Below are 23,141 nucleotides of genomic sequence, written 5' to 3' on the forward strand. Positions count from 1 at the left end.
ATAATAACAACCATGCAGAGTTATTCACATTTGCGTTCATTTAGCTAATTACTATCAGCCGAACCTTTCACCGTGAGCTGAGTCGTCGATTTGCTTTTTCCAGCCGTGAACTGCACGTTGCCTGACATGGAAGCCTTGGTCTTCTTAAACGTAAGCCGGTGCATAGTGCCTTCCTTCTCGATCTCAATGTCGCTACTCTCGCTCAGATTCTCTCCATTTAGGGTCCACTTTACTGGCTTGACTGTTTCCATACTGATTTCCACCTCAAAGTGGGCAGCAAATGGTTCAGTCACTTCCACCGCCTTGAGCTCCTTGACGATGCTGATGGCCTGCTCTGGAAATCATCAAGATATCATATTATAAGCTCAGCTAGGACCAGATGTTTTGACATTATTGTTAGGTAGACGATAATGCTAAGAAATAAACAATCCTGCAGATGATTTTTTTATTCTTTGGTCTCTTATGGTTTACACCTAAAACTCATATTTCCTCTCTCATTACCTTCCACAAGCAGCCTGCACGACGTCTTTTCATCGATAGCATCGCATGTGTACGTAGCTTCGTCCCCAGAGTCCACGTCGTTAATGGTGAGCTTGCGATACACTCCCTCGCTGGACAGTTCATGCTTTTTACTGGCTTTGATCTCGTCCTTGTTCTTGTACCACGTGACCGTGGCACTCTCTCGAGACACCTGACACTCTAAAAATCCCCTGTGCTTGTACATGGCGATTTTGTCTCTGAGTTTCTTCACAAATCTCACAGGCAGTTCTGTAATCAGTCGAAAGTTTTTAAAGTGTCTAGAGCAGCAAGGAATTCAACAGACATTATGTTTACTTTAAAGCACCAACCTTTGACTTTGAGCTTGGCAACTGATGAGGCTTTTTCAGCCGTGAATTTGATTTCAGCAGCATCTTCAGCCTTGACAGATTTGAAGAGTAGAACATACGTTCTTCCTTTAGAATAGGGTGAAAAAAGGGAATAAAAATAATAAAGTGCTAGAGTTACCACTCTGACTTATTTTGCTATAACAACACATTGTGAAACATTTTCATCCCATTATAATACAGATGATATTATTGTTAAGGTCAAACTTACTCACCTTCTTGTCTCATCTTGATGTTATCCCCGGCTCTGAGTTTGACGTCACCCTTAAACCACTGACCCTCTACTTCATCGTGCGACACCACGCAGGTGAACGCTGCACTCTCTTTCTCCATCACTTCCAAATCCTGCAGCTGCTTAACGATCTTAATGTCACGGGCTGCACAAGAGACCAATGATAACCAAAATAAGAACACCAACGATTGATTCCTAAGGACTAAACCTCTGGTTTAATTTCTCCTAGAAGAAAAAATCATTCATGTCTCCTAGAAGAAAGGTTCCTTTCTACCATGAACGGTCAGGTTGGCTGAAGTGTTGTCATCTGTCGTTTTGCACACGTACAATCCTTGGTCTTCATAAGTACACTTCTGGATCAGGAGGCTACGCTTCCGACCTTGGGAATGAATCATGTATCTCTTTCCTGGTTTCAGTTCATCATCATTCTAAGGGAAAAATAGGTGTTGTGTAATATACAGTATTTCCATGACTGTACCAAATCAGATTTTAAAAAGTATCTGTATACCTTAAACCACTTTACATCAGCGTTCACTCGGGACACTTCACACTCAAAGGTGGCATCTTCCTTCTCGGGAGTTCTCACATCTTCTAAAGGCCTAAGGATCTTTGCAGGAGGTTCTACAAAATATAAAAGTCTAAATTAGACTTTTTTCTATTCAGAAGGTTTTAACTTTACAGCTAATGAGAAGACGCACCCGTAACAACGAGTTTCGCTGAAATGTGGACGCCTTCTGCCTGGAAAGAGATCGTCCCGCTGTCTTCCATCTTCAGTTGGGACATGGTTAAGGAATGTTTAGGTCCCAGAGCTGCAATGAGGACTTTGGGACTTGCTCTGAGTTTTTGCCCGTCTTTGGTCCAGAAGGCTTCCACATCAGGCTTGCTGAGTTCCACCTCCATTGTTGCCGTCTCCTGTTCATGGACTTTCGTCTCTTTTAAGCCCTTAACAACTTGAATCTTCTTCACTAAAGGACCACATTTGAAGCAGATTTAAAAAACTGTAAACTATTTTCAGATGCTCCAAATATCTGTTTTTAGATTTCAATTGAAAGTGACTTAAAATTAAACCATGACACTTCGTCAACTTCAGAGATATCATTCCAGTTTATACCCACACTGATCCTACCTGAATTTAGTTGATTGTATTTGCAAATATAATGTTACTATGAATGGGAGGGGGGAAAAACAGAACCTAAATTCTTGTGCAGCAGCAAAATAAAGTCCCTCAAGTAATGAACACAAAAACCCCTCCTAATGCACACCTTAACTCCAAAGAGACTTTAGTGACGTCTAATTATTAAATCGGTAGATAAAATACTTTCATGTTGATATGAAGGCCCAAAGGCAGCTTACTTTCTACAGTGAGTTTGGCCTGAGTCTTGTCATCCAGAGTTTCACAAGAGTAAACGCCTCGGTCGGCATAGGTCACACTCTTGAAGATCAGAGTCTGTTTAATACCATCAGCATGGATCTGCAGATTTCCTTCCGGCTGCAGTACAATGCCATTCTTCATCCACTTCACCTCGTCGGACAGCCTACTCAGTTCCACCTGGAGCTCCACCCTGTCCTCTTCTTGGACAGTTTTGTTCTCAAGCTTCTTAATGAACATAACAGGGAGCTCTGCAAAAATAGGCAAGGTAAAACCCTGGTCTTCTCAAGGAATTCTGAAGACACACTGCACCACGCTACATCACCACTACAAACGTCATCCAGGCGAATTGACAATTGTGGAGCCAATTAGCAATTTGCTTATTAACCATTTATAATGTAATACGTAATATGTAACTATGTAATAGTTTTAGCTGTAAATGGTTGAGGCTTTAGCATAAAACAAGCAGAAAAATTAATAATTAAATGAAATAAAAACGTGATTAGCTAACGTCCATGCTAACACCTAGAGATTTGAAGCATACACTGATACACTGTTTTTATTTTTCGGGCACTTGGACATTGCGATTTTCAAATTAATAGCACATCAAATGTTAAATATATATTAAGCTCAATCATTTGTTTGTGCCAAACTTTCTGCTCCAGTCCAGCAGGTGTCAGTCATGCACCTACAGCATGGATATTTGTAAGGAATTCAACACTTTTTAGAGCCTTTAACGTTTGAAGTTTTACAGAAATTATTTAAGTGTGACTTGATTTTGAATAGAGGGTAAAAAATGCATGATTGTTTAAATTGCACAGATCACACCATATCTGTGGAACATTCTAATAAATCAGTTGAAATTGATCCATCTAGTAAACCAATTAATAATGAGTGAGGGTGAAGAAATTCTGTATGTGTATACACATTTTGGTCCGTCTTACTTTGCACTTGCAGAGTTGCTTTACACACTTTCCCTTCAGCATCCACGCTGACCTCACCCACGTCCTCGAGTGTGACCCCCACAATCGTGAGCGAATGGCTGGTACCTCCATGAGCGATTTTAAATTTCGTCCCGGAAGTGATGGGCACGTCATTAAACATCCACCTCAAGCTCACATCCGCAGGAGTGACAGAACATTTGAAGATGGCATCCCTGCCTTCGTTTGCTACGACGTTGTTTAACCTGGACACAATCTTCACGAAACGTGGAGCTATAACAGAACAAACAACACTGTCTCCTTGTGTACGCCTTGTAAAAAAAGAGTGCAAGAATAGATATCTAAGTAATTAAGAATTCAGCATTGACAGTGGTTTGCTCACCTTTAGTAGTGATCTTAGCAGTAGTCTTATCATCTCTGCATTCGCAGCTATACTCCCCTTCATCTTCCTGGGCTGCAGAAGATACAGTCAGTGAACGTTGGGCTCCATCAGCACGGATGACGTATCTGCTTCCAGGCTTTACTTCTTTGCCATTGTGTCTCCAGAGGACATCCCCTGCAGCTTGGTTTAACTGGCAGGACAGAGTCATGGTGCTGCCCAGGACGACAGATGCTGGCTCCAAACCAACCACAAATTTCAGTGGAGCCTCTGAAGAAAGTATTTAAAAGTTAACTGCAAGAAATGAAATTTCTCAGACTTACTGTTCGACAAATTTGTACCTTTGATCTGAACCTGGAACTCCATCTTGTCCTCAGCTGTCTGACAAGTGTAGGTGCCACGATCCTTTGCTTCAGAAGACTTGACAATAAGAACGTGAGACAAACCTTCTTTCTTCATTTCGTACTTATCACCCTCCTTTAGCTGGACTCCGTCCCTGAACCAACTAACATTAGCGTTTTCAGTTGTTACCATCGTTGTCATGATAATGTTCTCAGTTTCTTGCACAGCTACAGTTTCCTTTACACTGGATTTCTTTTGGAATTTAGCAGAAACATCTATGGAAAGAAAAATAAGGATTGTCAAGTAAATAGAAAAATCATTCACTAGTTGCTGACGATTTTCTTAAACGTACCTGCTACATTAATCTTAAAGATGAGCTTCTCATTTCCAACTTCACAGGTGTACTCTCCTGCGTCCTTCTTCTCCACGCTGTCCAACACCAGTTGACGGATTTTGCCCTTCGTCTCCACGTGGACGGTCCTACTGGAGATGAGCTGTTTACCGTCTTTATACCATTTCTCCTCAGTTTTTGAGTCGGACACTTCACAGCTCAGGGTGGCTTTCTGAGAGGTGGAAACGTTTACCTCCCTCTGATAGGTGTCCTTGTTGATGAAAACTGCTTCAAGTTCTGAAGGGAGAAGTATTAAAGAGAAGTTCTTAAATGAGTGCATGATAAATAATCTAACTAGCAATCACCAGATCCTCAGCAGATGTGCAGTGCCGCAGGTGGTGGAAATCTGATGATAAAACATGTTGATAGGCGGTGCATGTTATACTGACAAATAAAACTAAGTTGCCTTATTTAATTCAACCATCCGAGTTTGGTGAGGGTTTTAAAGAATGGAATACTTACACTTAAAATTGGGCACCCAGTTATTACAGTACCTATTGTTTAATTTAAATCCCTCCCTAAGCTGATGCAAATTTGTGAGCTCACAGAAAACACTCAAATAATTATGGCATCACTTGGGCTCCACGGCCAGGATTGGAAACTAGTTTTAGGCATCTTATCTCTAATTGACTAGTAATACAAACGCAAAATGTAAACATTTTATATACCTGTCACCAGAATCTTAAAGACCAGCTTCTCATTTCCAACTTCACAGGTGTACTCTCCTGTATCCTTCTTTTCCACGCTGTCCAACAAAAGTTGACGAATTTTGCCCTTGGTCTCCATATGGACTGATTTACTCGATAGGAGCTGTTTGCCATCTTTATACCATTTCACCTCAGTTTTGGAGTCGTTCAATTCACAGCTCAGCATGGCTTTTTGAGAGGCGGAAACTTTGACTTCCCTCTGATAGGTATCCTTGTTGATGAAAGTTGCTTGAGGTTCTAGATTAAGAAACAGATCGGGTCAATTAGACTGTACATATTTGTGGAACAGGATAATTCAAGGATAGGATGGTTCCAGGGGTGTTAAACTGAAGACTGATACAGTTAATTTAAAGTCAAAATGGAGACAGGGCATTCCCTACAGTAGAACATAAGTCATAAAGGAGAAAAGGTAATTTCCCTACCTGTCACCTGAATCTTAAAGGCCAGCTTCTCATTTCCTACTTCACAGGTGTACTCTCCTGTATCCTTCTTCTCTACACTGTCCAACACCAGTTGACGGATTTTGCCTTTAGTCTCCATATGAACAGTCTTACCAGAGATCAGCTCTCTGCCATCTTTATGCCATTTCACCTCCGTTTTTAAATCTGACACTTCACAGCTCAGGGTGGCTTTCTGAGAGGCAGAAACTTTAACCTCCCTCTGATAGGTGTCCTTGTTGATAAAAACTGCTTGGGGTTCTGAAGAAGACAGTTTATTGAATCATTAGTGAGCTGTTCCTTCTTATTCAAATATTGTTTACTTGAAAACAAAACACAGTCAAGACCTTTGTCCTATGTTATTGTATGCTCAGGGGGCACCAAATCTGAGTGGAGAGAACAGAAAAAAGAGATGCCTAAAGAGCCACATGACTTTGGGGGGAGGTAAAGAACCGCCAAAGAAAATTAAATGGAATAAGAAATGGACAAAGCTAGCCTGACATGTACACATATTGGGATTTGATACCAAACTTCCCACTTGGGGGTGTCTTCTATTTTGGAATGAGGCAGGTATTGAAATACTCCCAGGCAGAGGGCCTTCCAGGGGTAGTTATTTCTGGTGGTCCGAAGAGCTGCCTGTATGAGGTTCAAGTCTAAGGTGGTACTGCATATACGCAAAAAGCACTTCAGCATATTTAGCCTTCTTGCACAAGGTGGAACCAGTTGTTAAGAGGATACAACCTATAGACTCCATTGTGCTACTTGGATCTTTATTGCTAAATGCATGATTGTGATAAGTCTCCCAGACCTGAACCTACTGTAAAAGTGAAGTATTATAAGACTTTGGTGCAATTTTGTGATTGCATGATTAGAGATAATATGATTTAGACTAATAGGTAAAGATATGGGCTGGTTTAACTGGGAGATATAGGGGAACTAAAGGGCTGCAGTAAAATCAGCTGCAGAATCCAAACATTTAAGTGGCCTTAAAAATGTTCTGGCACTTCCTCAACATGGTGAGACAAGAAATTCTACAAACCCTGCCAAGGACGATATTAACATAGTAAACTTTTTTTTTTTTTTTTCAGACTGCAGGTTCACAATTTTAAGGTGTTTTGGAGACCATCTTTATGGCAGCTCCTTCAACTTTTTAAAGATACCCTCCTGGTTGGTTCCTGCTATACAGTACCTGTACCAGACACATCATAATGGATGCCTCTGTGGCAGACACAAAATAGACTAGCGGGATTTAGCTCTCAGTTGGCTTGGGAATTTCTAGGAATCCACTAGGAATGCAGGAATCAGTGACTGGAGATAGAAAGGTGTAGACCAACCTTCTCAGTTTGCTGAAATTTTAACTCATTCACACCATTAATGGAAATTGGAATATAAAATGTACAAATAAAATCTGTTGATAAAGCTGACTGCTGAAGCAAATGATACTATTTCCCTACCTGTCACCTGAACCTTAAAGACAAGCTTCTCATTTCCTACTTCACACATGTACTCTCCTGCATCCTTCTTCTCCACACTATCCAACACCAGTTGACGGATTTTGCCTTTGGTTCCCACATGGACAGTGCCACTAGAGATCAGCTGTTTGCCATCTTTATATCATTTGACCTAAGTTTTGGAGTTGGACACTTCACAACTCAGGGTGGCTTTCTGAGAGGCATAAACTTTCACCTCCCCCTGATAGTGTCCTTGCTGATAAAAACTGCTTGAGTTTCTAAAGAGGACAGTTTACTGCATCATTAGTGAGATGCTCCTTCTTAGTTAAATATCATTTACGTGAAACAAAGCACAACTAAATAAATATTGAATTCCAGACCTTAGTGCTATGCCAGTAAGAGTGAAATCGTCCTACTGGGGCCACACTTAGTAAACTGATCTGAGTGAAGAGGTTAGAGAAAGAACGATGCCTAAAGAACCACAGGAAGTGTTCAAAAAGGCTTTACAGTACGTTACAAATCCAAATTATCCAGTGTGAAAAATGTATGAAATCAACATAGTAGGCCTGACTTACAAACACACTGTATGGGCTCTGACGTCGAATTTCTCGATTTGGGTTGTCTCCTATCCTGGAGATCCCATAGTAGGTAAAATGATTAAGAGTTTTAAGGTATTAAAATACTCAACTGTCCCGGGCAGGCAGCATTATAAAAGTAGTTATTCCAGGTGGGAAATACAGCTGTCTTCAGGTTTCCAGTCTTGGGAGGTACTTATGCATACACACCAAAAAACACTTGCCTTCTTAGAGAAGGTGGAGCTGGTGGTTAAGAGGATATCACCTACTGACTCCACAGTGCTACTTGGACCATCAATGCATGATTGTGAGTAATATCCTCCTATATCTAAACCTACAATAAATGTGAAGTCTTACATGGCTTGCATTAAAGTTCAATAACCAATACTTTGTACACATTGTTGCTTATGTATTGTTTATACCAGTGCACCTAAACCAAAAATCAACAACTAATTATATAATCAAGACATAGAATACAGTCTCCTGCCACTGACTGGTATGTAGATTTAAATGGTGACTATTCTGCATGTACTTAAATGGAGTTTGGTGTTCCACAGGGTTCAGTTTTAAGCTTTATTCTCTTTACATGCTTCCTCTGGGCAACATAATTCATATGCATGGTATTGGTTTATTGTTATGCTGATGACCCACAGTTACCTGTCTCAGCGATCAAAGGATGCAGGCTGCTTGTCAGTACCACGTATTATGAAAACTACAGCAGGGGCAAAGCTTTTTTTTTTTTTACAAAGCCCCAAAGTTATGAAATAGTTTTCCAATTAAGGTTTGGGACTCAGACACAGTCTCAGTGTTTAATCTAGGCTAAAAACCTATTTATTTAGCCAAGCATTTTTATAAATAGGCGATCTGGGCGACTCATGGACGTAGAGTATTACGGTGAACTGGTATGTTTGGAAGCCGTCTTCCCCACTCTCATTGATCACTCAGGTTGTTGATGAATTGATTGGTTGCTTTACATCCTAGTTCCCCCTCATGTCTGTGTTTTCTTCTGGCTCTCCCTTTTAGTTATACTGTCTTAGTCCTGCCGTAGTCCCTGCTTGCACTCTATATGCACTACATATACAGTCACCTAATTCATTGTGTGACTGTGACCATACCTTACTGTTATCTCTCCTTCTCTTCTGCTTTCTCCTCTTCTCTCTATTCTCCATTTTCTCTCTCTCTAACTCTTCCTGTCTCTCTGTCAAGCTACACATGTCATTCCTGAGCTGCCATTGATCAAGACTCCCTCTGCCCTCTGGACCTGTTTGACCCAACCTAGTGCCCCGCTTCTGGTTGGAGATCCCGTCGAATAGATTCCCTGGGTGGTCTGTCTGGGATGCGTGTGGTGACTGGAGACGGTTTTCTACGAAGACGGTCCTGGCCTCGACAGCTGTTCTCTAAGGACTTGTGACTGCAGCCGCTCGATAGTTTGGAACTGAAATTCTACATGAGTCTACATGAGCCTCCAATAACAAAACTTTATCTTACAGACATCAACTATTATACTGAACTTCCAGCCTCTTAACAGACAGTATGACTGCAGATCAATCCCTGCTATCCATTTCACCCAGATGAGGATGGATTGTCTGTTGAGTCTGGTTCCTCTCAAGGTTTCTTTCTATTGCCATCTCAGGGAGTTTTTCCTTGCCACTGTCGCCGTCGATGATAGACAGCCTCATATTTAGTTTATATAATAACAGATAGATAACAGCCTCAATGATGTTCTGAAGACCTTTGTCAAACTCTGCTGAGGAAATCTTATGGACAGGATCTCTACAAGGACCTCTAGAGGATTCCTTAACATGGTACACTTTGATCTTTCTTCAGAAGGCAGTTCTATTTTTATTCAGTGTTTTGGAGACTAAAAAGTTCCTGGATCTTGTTAAGGATACTGGTTAGCCCCTGACTGATCTGTAACAGCAACATACTACTGGACACAAGTTAGTGGCAGACCCAAAATTAGGCTAGAGTGATTTTACCTCTTAATTGGCTTTGGGAACATGTAAGAATCAAACAGGAATGCTGACATCTATGACTGGGGATTAAAATGTCTGGACTCACCTTTTTAGTCTGTTGGCCTTATGACTTGCCCACACCAGTAAAAATGTATGAAAATTTGTGAATAGAATGAATGATGTACAGGACAATAACAATTTATATTGGTGACCACTGAAGTAGAGAAACAAAATTTCCTACCTGTCACCTGAATCTTAAAGACCAGTTTCTCATTTCCAACTTCACATGTGTACTCTCCTGCATCCTTCTTCTCCACGCTGTCCAACACAAGTTGGCGGATTTTACCCCTGGTCTCCATGTGGATGGTCTTGCTTGATAGAAGCTGTTTGCCGTCCTTATACCATTTTACAACAGTTTTCAAGTCGGACACTTCACAGCTCAGGGTGGCTTTCTGAGAGGCAGAAACGTTTACCTCCCGCTGATAGCTGTCCTTGTTGATGAAAGTTGCTTGAGGTTCTAGATTAACAAACAAATCAGGTCAATCAGACTGTTCCTTAATTCAAGGACTGGAAAGTGTCTGTGGTATTAAACTAAAGACTGAAATAGAGCATCATAAGATCATCATAAGTCATAAAGGAAAAAAGGTCATTTTCCTACCTGTCACCTGAATCTTAAAGGCCAGCTTCTCCTTTCCTACTTCACAGGTGTACTCTCCTGCATCCTTTTTCTCCACACTGTCTAACACCAGCTGACGGACTTTGCCTTTGTTTTCAACATGGATGGACCTACCGGAGATCAGTTGTTTGCTGTCTTTAAACCATTTCACCTCCGTTTTAGAGTCGTACACTTCACAGCTCAGGGTGGCTTTCTGAGAGGCATAAACGTTTACCTCCTTCTGATAGGTGTCCTTGTTGATAAAAACAGCTTGAGGTTCTAAAGAGGACAGTTTACTGCATCATTAGTGAGCTGTTTCTTCTTAGTCAAAAATTGTTCACATTAAACAAAACACAATAAAAATGAATATTGAAGAAGTTAAAACATAAGTGCTATGAAAGTGAGAGCTAAATGTTCCTAGGGGACCACCCTTAGTGAACAGTTCTGAGGGAAGAGATTGGAGAACAAGCAATGCCTAAAGAGCCAAAGGAAGTGTCCAAAAAGATCAAGTAATCTTTTCGTATTAGGATTACCAGGCACAAAGGTAAGGAACCCAAATTAGTGGGAGTTCTAAAGTGGAAATGTCCTACCTGTCACCTGTAACTTAAAGGCCAGCTTTTCTTTTCCAACTTCACAGGTGTACTCTCCTGCATCTTTCTTCTCCACGCTATCCAACACCAGTTGACGGATTTTGCCCTTGGTCTCCATGTGGATAGTCCTACTCGATAGGAGTTGTTTGCCGTCTTTATACCATTTCACCTCAGTTTTCAAGTCGGACACCTCACAGCTTAGGGTGGCTTTCTGAGAGACTGAAACGCTCACCTCCCTCTGATAGGTGTCCTTGTTGATGAAAGTGGCTTGAAGTTCTAGATTAACAAACAGATCTCGTCAATCGGATTCTATACACTCATCAGAAGATTTTAGTGGAGTGGACTTAAAGACTAAAAATCTGATACAGTGAATAAGTCAGAAAGAAGAAAAGGTTGTTTTTTTCTACCTGTCACCTGAATCTTGAAGGCCACCTTCTCATTTCCAACTTCACATGTGTACTCTCCTGCATCCTTCTTCTCCACACTGTCCAACACCAGTTGACGGATTTTGCCTTTTGACTCCATGTGGACAGTCCTACTGGAGATTATCTGTCTGCGATCTTTGTACCATTTTACCTCAGTTTTCGAGTCGGATACTTCACAGCCCAGAGTGGCTTTTTCAGAGGTGGAAACTTTGACCTCGTTCTGGTAGGTGTCCTTGTTCACAAAGGTTGCAAGAGCTTGGGATTCTACTGGAGCAGCTGTTAAACAAAGGGTGGTTTTAATACACATAAGAAAATACCCCAAATACAATTCAACAGACTTTAGAAATAGTAGGTCTACATTTAGGAGTTAAATGAAATAAAAAGTATTGAGACAAAAGTGAAATCCAATGTTTAGATAATGACATAAGATATATAGCTCTACAGTAATTAATATTTAGCATTAAGTCACTTATTCTTCAAAACCTGCTGGATCCAGTTGGGCCTCGAGTAAATAAAATGTCTTCGGTACACTGGTATCATTCACTCAATCCAGTCAATGCTTGATTGCTTCATAAAGATCATGTACAGACATTTGCCACAGACGTTTTCTGGCACATCGAAGCTTCAAAAAGTAAACCAAACCAACGGATTCTAATAAGCAAAACTCTTTAAGCCAGATAGACTAGAGCTAATTAGTGACATTACATGCTTTGTGCTTTTATTCTACTGTATAATATATGGCATGCGCCATCTTAATACTTTTGCCCATCACTATACTGTATAATGCATATTTTGATTCATCAATTTTTAAATTTCATACACATTTTTTGCTTTGTGACAAAATTTTACTGAATTAAATTGAACATTGTGCAATAAGAACCTCTTAAATTATATATTACAAGGCTCTTTTAGACAAATCAGCACATAAATGATTACGTGTGCCTTTGTAATCTGTACAAATAAACTTTCTACCTTAAAACTTCATGTGCAAGTTGTTATTATGGAAACTAAACACATGAACATTTGCTTTGTGGGTAGACCAACTGTCAGAGATGCAGTGAGAGAAAATTGATCAACTCTTCCTGACCAAACAGCTCCAGCAGCAAGGAATGTCCTGAAGGGAAAACATGCTAGGTAGAACCTATGGCAATTTTAAAAAGAAAGAAATCAGTTTCCATACCTGAAACATGAATCTTGAACACCAGCTTCTCATTTCCAACGTCACAGGTGTATTCTCCTGCATCCTTCATCTCCACGCTGTCCAACACCAGTTGACGGACATTACCCTTGGTCTCCACGTGGACGGTCCTACCAGAAATCAGCTGTTTGCCGTCTTTATACCATTTCACCATAGTTTTCAAGTCAGATACTTCACAGCTCAGGACGGCTTTCTGAGAGGCGCAAACTCTCACCTCCCTCTGATAGGTGTCCTTATTCACAAAGCTCACTTGTTCTTGAACTTCTGTTGGGGCAGCTGTTACACAAAGGATGTTTTTTCATTCACATGTTACCAAACGTCCCTAAGATGGATTTAATAGTCCTTGGGGGTATAGTTCTTGATGTGCTAATTTGCTTTATATCTGTAACTAAAATCACTGATAGTAAAGGAATTAAGACTGTAATACTAAAACCTCTGTTCGGTTCTTTGCTGCATTTTGGGTTTTTCTTTAAAAAAACAAAAACAAATTTAATCTCCTTAGTTCTTTACTTTACTCCATGGGTACAGAATTAAAAATCAAAATCTTCTTTAAGTGAAAACATTTCCATAGCATTTCAATAATATTGTCGATTTCCAATTACTAATTTAAACCTGTGGACACTTTAAACTTGTTTGTGTTTCAAATAAATACAGAAATATAAAGGAAATTTACATCGTCCAACATTTTTTGGACTGATCCATGCTGTGTCACACTTTTGGTTCTGTTTCTTCTGTATACTCTGCCTATACACATTAAACTATTGTTAACGATTGGCTCTGTTGAGTGACACTAACTTCTACTCCATTGTACAGTACACTCAATACAATTCTACCTTTACTGCTTTCAGTCATTCTATTTTATTACTAATCCACCCCCCCTTTAAGCTTATACAGACACAGCTGAGCAAATGGACAGAATTAAATGCATAGTTATTAAAAGAAAAAATAATCATACCTTCCACATGAATCTTAAAAGCGAGCTTCTCGTTTCCTACTTCGCAGGTGTACTCTCCTGCGTCCTTCTTCTCCACGCTGTCCAACACCAGTTGACGGGTTTTGCCCTTCGTTTCCACGTGGACGGTCCTACTGGAGATGAGCTGTTTGCCATTTTTATACCATTTCACCTCAGTTTTCGGGTCCGACACCTCACAGCTTAGGGTGGCTTTCTGAGAGACTGAAACCCTCACCTCCTTCTGATAGGAGTCCTTGTTCACAAAGGTCGCTTGAGCTTGGGTTTCTACAGGGGGAGCTACAGTAAGGACATTAAATAGGTCTTGACATAAACTGACTTACAGTGGTACCTCGGCATATAAACGCCCTGCCACACTTTTTTCTTTTTTTTTTATAAATAAGAGACTGGGGCGGGGTAAACAGTGCTTCATCAGACCACCCCGTCTTTCACCATTGTTCTATAAAAGCTCAGCAAAATAATAATAAGGATATGGATTTTATGCCCAAACCTTGATATTCACAAACACTTTAAACAAAAAAACTAGCTAATTCCCCCCCTAATGCTGCTGTTGTTCATGGAATATTTTATCAGGTTTGCGTACTATATAATAAATAACCTGCAATACATACACCACATATATAGCCTAATTCACTAAATAACAGTTAAGCTAACATAGCTTCTATAAACTAAATATACTGCCCAATAGTTTTGATTTAATTTCCTACCTGTCACATGAATCTTGAAGGCCAGCTTCTCGTTTCCTACTTCGCAGGTGTACTCTCCTGCGTCCTTCTTCTCCACGCTGTCCAACACCAGTTGACGGGTTTTCCCCTTCGTCTCCACATGAATGGTCCTACTGGAGATGAGCTGTTTGCCGTCTTTATACCACTTCACCTCCGTTTTCAAGTCGGACACCTCACAGCTTAGGGTGGCTTTCTGAGAGACTGAAACCCTCACCTCCCTCTGATAGGTGTCCTTGTTCACAAAGATCGCTTGAGCTTGGGTTTCTACAGGGGGAGCTACGGTTAGGACATTAAATAAGTCTTGACATGAACTGACTTACAGTGGTACCTTGGCATACAAACGCCCTGACGCAATTTTTACCTGAAGAACAAAATTTTTTTTCTCCTAATTTTCTCCCTAATTTAGTCGTGTCCAATTCCTCCCCGTCACTAGGGGGCTCCCACATTAAGGCTACTACGACCACTCAGTCAGGAGGGCCGAAGACTATCACGTGCTTCCTCCGAACCACGTGACGCCAGCCGACCACATCTTTTCGAGCTGCTCGCTCACGCACCGTTGGGGGCGGTGTAACACACTCGGAGGATAGCGCTATCCGCTCCTTCCGCTTGTGTGAGCTCACAGACGTCCCTGATTGGCTGTAGAGCCGTGATTAATGTGGGAGCGCAAAATACCTCTCATCCCTCCTCTCTGAGAGAGCTCGGCCAATCAGCTCCCTCTAGACCTCCGGCTGCGAGAGGTTACAGCAGATGATAGGGCGAGCACTTTACCACTGCGCCACTCGAAGGCATAAAGAACAGTGTTCAAATTGTAAATACAGTATTGTTAATAATTTTTGGGTGGCTGCAATGGATTTACATTATTTCCCATGGGAAAATCCCTTTTACAATTAAAAAAATTCTGCCTTAAGGACTCACCTCCAGAATGAATAAAGTTCCTATACCGAGGTACCACTGTATTTTATCGACATTCTTCAAACATTAAACTCTAGTCAAAATTAAATGGATACCAGAAATTATTTTATACATAAATGTTTGTTTTGTAGAAACCTACTGAGGTAAAAGAGAAATACAGTAAAACATCTTAGAATGTGCTTTTATTACTTTTTGATAAATAAGACACTGTGACAGGGTAAACAGTGCTTCATCAAACCACACCGCCTTTCACCATTGTTCAACAAAAGCACAACAAAATAAAAGAATATGGATTTTATGGCCAAACGTTGATATTTACAAACACTTTTAACGACAAAAACCAAGCCAATTCTCCTCCCTAGTTTTTCATTAAATATTCTATCAGATTTGGGTACTATATAATACTGGAAATAACCTGCAATACATAGAGCACATACAGGGGGTTGGACAATGAAACTGAAACGCCTGGTTTTAGACCATAATAATTCGTAAGTATGGTGTAGGGCCTCCTTTTGCAGCCAATACAACATCAATTTATCTTGGGAATGACAGATACAAGTCCTGCATGGTGGCCAGAGGGATTTTTTTTTTTCTTTTTCCCCGATTTTCTCCCCAATCTAGTCGTGGCCAATTCCTCCCTGTCACTAGGGGGCTCCCACATTAAGGCTACTACCACCACTCAGTCAGGAGGGCGAAAGCTATCCCGTGTTTCCTCCGAACCACGTGACGTGAGCCGACCGCATCTTTTCAAACTGCTCGCTCACGCCCCGTTAGGGGCGGAGTAACACACTCGGAGGAAAGCGCTAGCCGCTCCTTCCAGGTGCGCGAGCTCACAGACGCCCCTGATTGGCTGTAGAGCCGTGATTAATGTGGGAGCGCAAGTACCTCTCATCCCTCCCCCCTGAGAGAGCTCGGCCAATCAGCTCTCTCTAGACCTCCGGCTGTGGGAGGAAAACAGCATCACCCCGGGTTCAAACCAGCGATCTCCGGATGATAGGGCGAGCACTTTACCACTGCGCCACTCGGAGGCTTTGGCCAGAGGGATTTTGAGCCATTCTTCTTGCAGAATAGTGGCCAGGTCAAGTGATGCTGGTGGAGGAAAAACGTTTCTTGACTCGATGCTCCAAAACACCCCAAAGTGGCTCATTAATATTTAGATCTGGTGACTGTGCAGGCCATTAGAGATGTTCAACTTCACTTTCATGTCCATCAAACCACTCTATTACCAGTCTTGCTGTGTCTATTGATGCATTATCATCCTGATACACGGCACTGCCTTTAGCATACAAGACTTGAACCATTGGGTGCACATGGTCCTCCAGAATAGTTTGGTGGACCTTGGTAGTGACCCACGCCCAATACTTGTGCCCATCTTGCACAAGTATTGGGCCTAGGAAATGCCATGATATTGCAGCACAAACCATCACTGCTCCACCCCCATGCTTCACTCTGGGCATGTACTGGGTGGTACGCTTCTTTGGAGCTTCTCCACACCGTAATTCTCCCGGATGTGGGAACGACAGTGAAGGTGGACTCATCAGAGAACAAAAAATGTTTTACATTGTCCACATCCCAAGATTTTTGCTGCTGGCATCATTGAAACCGACGTTTGTCATTGGCACGAGTGACCAAAAGTTTGGCTATAGCAGCCCGGCCATGTACAGTACATTGACCCTGTGAAGCTTCTAATGAACAGTTCTGGTGGAAACAGGAGAGTTGAGGTGCACATTTACTTTTGCAGTGACTTGGGCAGCTGTGATTTAATGTTTTTTTAGATACAATCCAGGTTAACACTCAGACATCCTTTATAGACAGCTTCCTCATGCGTCCACAGTTACACCTGTTGGATGCGGTTCATCCTTCCTGGTGGTATGCTGATATTACTGTGGATACTGTGGCTCTTAATACATCACAAAGACTTGCTGTCTTGGTCTCAGATGAGCCAGCGAGACACGCACCAACAATTTGTCCTCTTTTGAACTCTGATACGTCACCCATAATTTTGTGTGCATTGCAATTTTTTTTTAGAAAACCTACGCTATTACTCGGCTAATCCTAAACCTTCACACTCTGCTCTTACTGGTGGAATGTGCAATCAATGAAGATTGACCCAGGCTGGTCAAATTTATCCATGAAACCTCCAACACTAAATTGGCCAGTTTTTCAGTTTAATTGTCCAACCCCTGTATATAGCCTATTTCACTAAATAACAGTTAAGCTAACATAGCTTCTGTGGACTAAATTTATTGCTCAATAGTTTTGATTCAATTTCCCACCTGTCACATGAATCTTGAAGGCCAGCTTCTCGTTTCCTACTTCGCAGGTGTACTCTCCTGCATCCTTTTTCTCCACGCTGTCCAACACTAGTTGACGGGTTTTGCCCTTCGTCTCCACATGAATGGTCCTACCGGAGATGAGCTGTTTGCCGTCTTTATACCACTTCACCTCCGTTTTCAAGTCGGACACCTCACAGCTTAGGGTGGCTTTCTGAAAGACTGAAACTCTCACCTCCCTCTGATAGGTGTCCTTGTTGATGAAAGTGGCCCGAGTTTCTACAAGATGAGCACGTAGAATGATTAAACCACTATTTAGAATTACTAACTAATGTACTCTAATCTGTTATGTTTAACTCTACACTACTACCCTGGTCTATTCTAGTTCACTATACTCTACTACTTAAATTCATGGCCATAAAGCAGCTTTAAATATGTATATAAATTTAGAATATAATTTTAACCCTTATGATTTGAACTACACTGAATTAGGTTATATTACTGTAAATAAGATTTAGTTTAGTTTTTTTTCCTATTCAATTTTTCTCTACACTCGTCTACTGGACTTTTATATTTTGTTCTATTGAACACCTTTTTAACTTTATTCTCTTTAACTCTTTTCTATAGTCTGATATTTTGTTCTACTCTAAACTTTCTAATTTCCCCACTTTACCCTACTTCATTCTATACAGTACTACTCCCTTATGTTCTTCTTTACTGTCTAACATTATATTTCTTTTTATTACGCATTACCTAATGTTTTGTTCCACTCCAGTTTGTTGTTTTCTTTTTCCTTCTAACCTAATTTCTCTCTTTTGTTCTATTCTACTCTTTCCTATTCTGTTCTGCTCTATTCCATCTATTCCACTTTATTCTCTTCTATTGCCAAACTCTAATTCTCTCGTGTTCTTTTTTTTTTTTACCAAAAAAATATTTGTTAGTTTCTATTCTTTCTTTTAGTTCTATTCTCGACTTTGTTCCACTCAGGTCTACATTGTTCTCCTGACTTCTATTGATTCTGTTCTGATTTCATTCTACTCTGTTGCACTTCACTCTATTATGTTAAACTCTACTTTATTCTACTGTGTTCTACTATACTTTATATTCTACTTCATGTTTCCTCTCTTGTTCACCCCTTCCCCATTCTCTATTCCACTATTCTCTGTGCTATTCTATCCTATCCTATTCCACTGTACCACGTTCTACTGGATTTAACTCCACTTTATTCTGCTCTTCTCTAGTCCACTGTCATTTCTTTCTGTCATTTCTACTCTGTTATAACTGTGCTCTGTTTTCTAAACCTGCCCTTTGTCCTGGTCTCCTCCGCTCTATAGTATACACTTTTGTTCAATTTTAACAGATTCATTAAGGCCTGAGTTTCTATAAGAATCATTACCTAATCATATAGACTATATCTTTAAATTAAATGCCTTCAAGCAACAGTTACGTCCATTGTTTCATCTCTTTTATACAAGCTTGCTCTGCTTTTTGTGAAATTAGCTCTGTCCTTTCGAATGATTTCCCCCAGACTAATTAGCGCCGATCATACCTTGTATTTTGACCCTGAATGCGACCTTGTCCTCAGTCGTCTCACATGAATAGTGTCCTTCATCGCTCTGCTTGGCTCCTTTGATAACCAGCTTTCTCTGGGTCCCCTGGGACACGAAGGTCACCCTGTTGTCCTCCATTATTTCTTTGTGCTCCTTCTTCCACACAACAGTAGTTGTTGGCGACTCCACCTCGCAACTCAGCGTCACGTCGCCCATCGAAGGAGAAACCTCCAGGGGTTGAGTCTTGGGTTTGTTCACAAATTTCGCTGGTTCCTCTGATGGGAGATGAGTTACAGAATTTGTTTAAATTAGTTGTTTCTTTTTAATTTCTTTTAGTACTTTTTAGCAGAAAGAGATTTTTTTTTATTTGGAAGTTTTAATCACATCATTTACTGTAGACCTTTTTTTTCTGATATTTTGCAATTTTAAGAAGTCAAGCATGCCATGGTGAACATATTTTGTTAAAAGGTTCTACTGGAAATAAATAAAAATAATTTTTTTAATTGAATGTTGAGATCATTACAGCTTATATTTTTCAAAAGACAATATATGCTTTTTAAAAATATTTTTATAATATATTACTTAAAATCTTTTATGTGCAAATATCAATGAAAGCTTTATCTACCTTTGATAGAGAGCCGGAAGGACAGCTTATCACCGTCACACACACATACATAGATTCCTGCATCCTCATGAGTGACGTTATGAATAGTCAGCATGCGTGTGCATCCCACACTCTTGGTCTCATATTTTTTTCCCATCCTCAGCTCCTTACCGTCCTTCATCCAGTTAACCTGCGGGCCACAAAGACAAGCTCTGAGCTTTATAAAAGCATGCCCAAACTATTACACCATAGCAATTTTCAATATATATATTTATAAAACCAAGTTACCTGGACACTAGCATCCGACACCTCTGTACACAGCTGGGCAGAGGAGTGAGCCCTGAACGTAAAGATCTCCGATTCAGAATGTTTCATCGTAAAACGTGCCGGGGCAACTAAAACAAATGTAAAAAGTCTTTATATAAAAGAACGGCTTTATGGGTTTATATGGAAATTATAAACGTAAAAGTGAACATGTGGGTTTTGAGGAAATGATTCAGCTTTAATGAGTTCTCACCTTTTACATTGAGAGTGCAGATGCTTTCTGAACCCCCACCCATGAATTTGACCTGAGCTCCATCCAGCAACATGGTCACCTCCCTGATCACGAGTGTGTGCGTGGTCTTGGAGCGAGTGATGAGGTAGTCTGCCCCGCTGCGGATCAGCCGGCCGTTCAGCATCCAGCTACCGGAGCATGTCGCGGAAAGCTCCACGCTAAAGGTGGCCTCTTCGCCAGACACGGCAGTGCAGCTTTGCAGACCTGACGTCACCGAGGCTGTGGGCTCTGAACACACACACACATACAAACGAGGTGATCAGCTTGACTGGTTCTTATGGAGATTTGTTGATGTTCTGGAAAAGATATTTCCGGAATACAATTTACCAAGATAATATGTTCCAGGAACCTCCAGGTAGGCGCTCTGACCGAAATCGTTTACGGCTGAAATACGGAACTGGTAGCTGCTCTCTTCTGTGAAGTTGCTGATGGTGTATTGGCTGGTTGTGACAAGCTCCATGCCCGTGACTCGGACCCACGTCTGAGCTCCAACCTTCCTTCTCTCCACCACGTAACCATTAATGGGTACAGGCCGCTCACTGTCTGGCCGAGACCAGCTCAGAGTGATGGAGCTGTCCGTCTTGTTCAGCACAATCGGCTTGACCGGGGAATCAGGGGGATGCTTCCTTGGTGCTAGGTGGAAAAACAATAAGAAACAGGCAAAAAAGTACAATTTATGTTGTTGGTCTTTTGGCTGCTCCCGGCAGAGGGGTCACCACAGCAGACACTTGGTAAAAGCTTGGCACAGGTTTTATGCTGGGTGCCCATTTTACCCAGGTTTGGGACCGGCACTGCATCCAGCGGCTGGGGTTTGGGCACTAGCTGGGAATCAAACCTGGGCCTTTCGCATGGTAGGCGAACTCAGAGAACAATTTATATACCTTTATATATCTCAGAATTAGAAATAAGTACACAAAATGAGATTGGAATAAAAAAAATAAAAAAGGTAATATCATGCCAAACTTAATTAAACAAAGTGACTACTAATAATGAAAACAGATTTCCAAAATGACAATAGATTCTAAAACATAGCTACGCCCATAAAAATTTTAATTGTTTAAGTCCAATAAATATCAAACATAAAATATCATTAAAAAACTCATGCAGAACAAACACTGATGCTTATTAAATTAGCAAATACTCGAGTACGGTGTTGCGTTTCCTCACCTGTAACTGAGAACCGCGTAGAAGTCTTGCAGTCGCCGGCAATGAACGCCACCTCGCCCGAGTCGTCCGCTTTGCAGTCTCGGATGGTCAGCGTGTACTGTTTAAGTGTGCGAGCGATGATGATCCTGGAGTCCTCCTTCAGCTTCTCTCCATTCCTGGTCCAATAAGCATCTTCGACAGGGTGCTCGAGCTCCACGCAGAAGATCACTGTGTCGCTCACCGGCACGATTGTTCTTCTGGGCAACTTCTTGGTGATGTTTCCTAGACATCCAGATGCACTTGATAAATTAAACTTTACATTGGATGTGTTTGTGTGTGTTACATCTAGAAACCAATAAGAATGTTGATACTCCAAGTGTTAGCAGTCATTTAGAACTTTTATTACTTTACCCAGAACAGTGAGTTCGGCCACAGTGCGACTCCCTTCCTTCATCTCACAGATGTAAACAGCGTCGTCGTTGGTGGTGACGTTGTGGATGGTGAGAAGACGCAGCGTGCCCTCCTCGTCCATGCGGTACTTCGCGTTCTGCTCCAGGCGAGTCTCCTCCATGAACCAGGAGGCTTGAGTACTTGGCACGGGCACCTCACACAACAACAATGCTGTTTCCTTTTCCTTCACCTCCACATCCTGCAGCTTCTTCTTAAATGCCACCGCCGGCTCTGAAAAAGTGAAAACAGGATCAGCATAATATTCAGCCCCCCTGAGTCAAGACTTTGTAGATAAATTTTTTGCTGCAATTACAGCTGCAAGTTTTTTAGGATATGTTTGTAGCAGCTTTGCGCCTCCACTGTAGAGAGTCTTTTTTTCCCCCCATTCAATAGCTTAAGCCTAGTCAAATTAGATGTTGAGTAATTTTTTTACAGTGAGGATGGTGAGTTCGGGGTGATGTTAGTCGTCATTGCTTTATGCCTAAAAAGTTACAATTTGGTCTCATCTGATTAGATCACTTTCACATGTTTTGCTAATCACCCCCTCCCCCCCTTCCCCACGGCTTGTCGCAAACTGCAAATGAGACTTCGTATGGCTTTCTTTTAACAAAGACTCCCTTCTTGCCACTCTTCCATTAGGACAGATTTGTTGAGTGCACGACTAACAATTGTCCTGTGGACAGACTCTCCCACCTTGAGCTGTGGATCTCTCGGCTTACCATGGGCCTCTTGGCTGCTTCTCTGATTAATGCTCTCCTTGCCCGGGACTGTCAGTTTAGGTGGATGGCCGTGTCATGGTAATTTTTTGCAGGTGTGCCATACTCTTTCCATTTTCAGGTGATGAATTGAACAGCGCTCCATGCAATGTTCAAAGTTTGGGATATTTTTTATATCCTAAAAATCCCTTTAATCCCTTTTAACATCTCCAGAACCTGTCTGGTGTGTTTCTTGGGCGTCGTGATGCTGTTTGTTCAATAATGTTCTTTAACAAACACTGAGATTAAATTACACACAGGTAATCTCTAATTACTAATTAGAGGACTTCCAAAGGCAGTTGGTTCCATTGGATTTTAGGGGTATCAGGGTAAAGGGGGCTGAATTATTATTATTTTCCATCCACTTTACAATTATATGCCACTTTGTGTTGATCTATCAAATAAAATCCCAATGAAATACATTTACATTTACGGCTGTAACATGACAAGATGTAGAAAAGTTCAAGGGGTATGAATACCTTCCAAGCCACTGCATGAGTGTAGAACTGCAAACACTTTATTAGACACAGCTACTGTATCTCATACATTAGGTGTGCCTTTAGTGACAGATTTAGCTAATCTAGTCCTTCCTCAAAGTTCAATCCTGAACACACACTCCCACATCACTGCATCCTGCGCTGAAACAGATCACCACCAAAATAAAATCCG

The 23,141-nt window shown here is 41.2% G+C and overlaps 1 protein-coding gene across 1 annotated transcript in view; it reads right to left on the reverse strand.

Annotated features, from left to right (window-relative positions):
• obscnb (obscurin, cytoskeletal calmodulin and titin-interacting RhoGEF b) overlaps nucleotides 1–23,141 on the reverse strand; it is a 60,384-nt gene that overhangs the window by 33,692 nt on the left and 3,551 nt on the right. Inside the window, exons 2-29 of the mRNA XM_053495244.1 lie at nucleotides 21,679–21,948; nucleotides 21,289–21,549; nucleotides 20,449–20,754; nucleotides 20,083–20,349; nucleotides 19,854–19,960; nucleotides 19,587–19,755; nucleotides 18,961–19,236; nucleotides 17,415–17,690; nucleotides 14,209–14,502; nucleotides 13,487–13,780; nucleotides 11,316–11,597; nucleotides 10,909–11,184; nucleotides 10,322–10,597; nucleotides 9,905–10,180; nucleotides 5,668–5,943; nucleotides 5,214–5,482; nucleotides 4,500–4,803; nucleotides 4,147–4,422; nucleotides 3,809–4,075; nucleotides 3,430–3,699; nucleotides 2,470–2,736; nucleotides 1,815–2,081; nucleotides 1,625–1,737; nucleotides 1,391–1,544; nucleotides 1,100–1,261; nucleotides 849–953; nucleotides 502–768; nucleotides 65–334 (exon numbers count right to left, since the gene is read on the reverse strand). Of these exons, the coding sequence (XP_053351219.1) occupies nucleotides 65–334; nucleotides 502–768; nucleotides 849–953; nucleotides 1,100–1,261; nucleotides 1,391–1,544; nucleotides 1,625–1,737; nucleotides 1,815–2,081; nucleotides 2,470–2,736; nucleotides 3,430–3,699; nucleotides 3,809–4,075; nucleotides 4,147–4,422; nucleotides 4,500–4,803; nucleotides 5,214–5,482; nucleotides 5,668–5,943; nucleotides 9,905–10,180; nucleotides 10,322–10,597; nucleotides 10,909–11,184; nucleotides 11,316–11,597; nucleotides 13,487–13,780; nucleotides 14,209–14,502; nucleotides 17,415–17,690; nucleotides 18,961–19,236; nucleotides 19,587–19,755; nucleotides 19,854–19,960; nucleotides 20,083–20,349; nucleotides 20,449–20,754; nucleotides 21,289–21,549; nucleotides 21,679–21,948 (6,897 nt within the window). The remainder of the gene's footprint in view (nucleotides 1–64; nucleotides 335–501; nucleotides 769–848; nucleotides 954–1,099; nucleotides 1,262–1,390; nucleotides 1,545–1,624; nucleotides 1,738–1,814; nucleotides 2,082–2,469; nucleotides 2,737–3,429; nucleotides 3,700–3,808; nucleotides 4,076–4,146; nucleotides 4,423–4,499; nucleotides 4,804–5,213; nucleotides 5,483–5,667; nucleotides 5,944–9,904; nucleotides 10,181–10,321; nucleotides 10,598–10,908; nucleotides 11,185–11,315; nucleotides 11,598–13,486; nucleotides 13,781–14,208; nucleotides 14,503–17,414; nucleotides 17,691–18,960; nucleotides 19,237–19,586; nucleotides 19,756–19,853; nucleotides 19,961–20,082; nucleotides 20,350–20,448; nucleotides 20,755–21,288; nucleotides 21,550–21,678; nucleotides 21,949–23,141) is intronic.

Source organism: Clarias gariepinus, chromosome 4 (assembly GCF_024256425.1).
Source record: "Clarias gariepinus isolate MV-2021 ecotype Netherlands chromosome 4, CGAR_prim_01v2, whole genome shotgun sequence".
Classification (NCBI taxonomy): Eukaryota; Metazoa; Chordata; class Actinopteri; order Siluriformes; family Clariidae; genus Clarias; species Clarias gariepinus.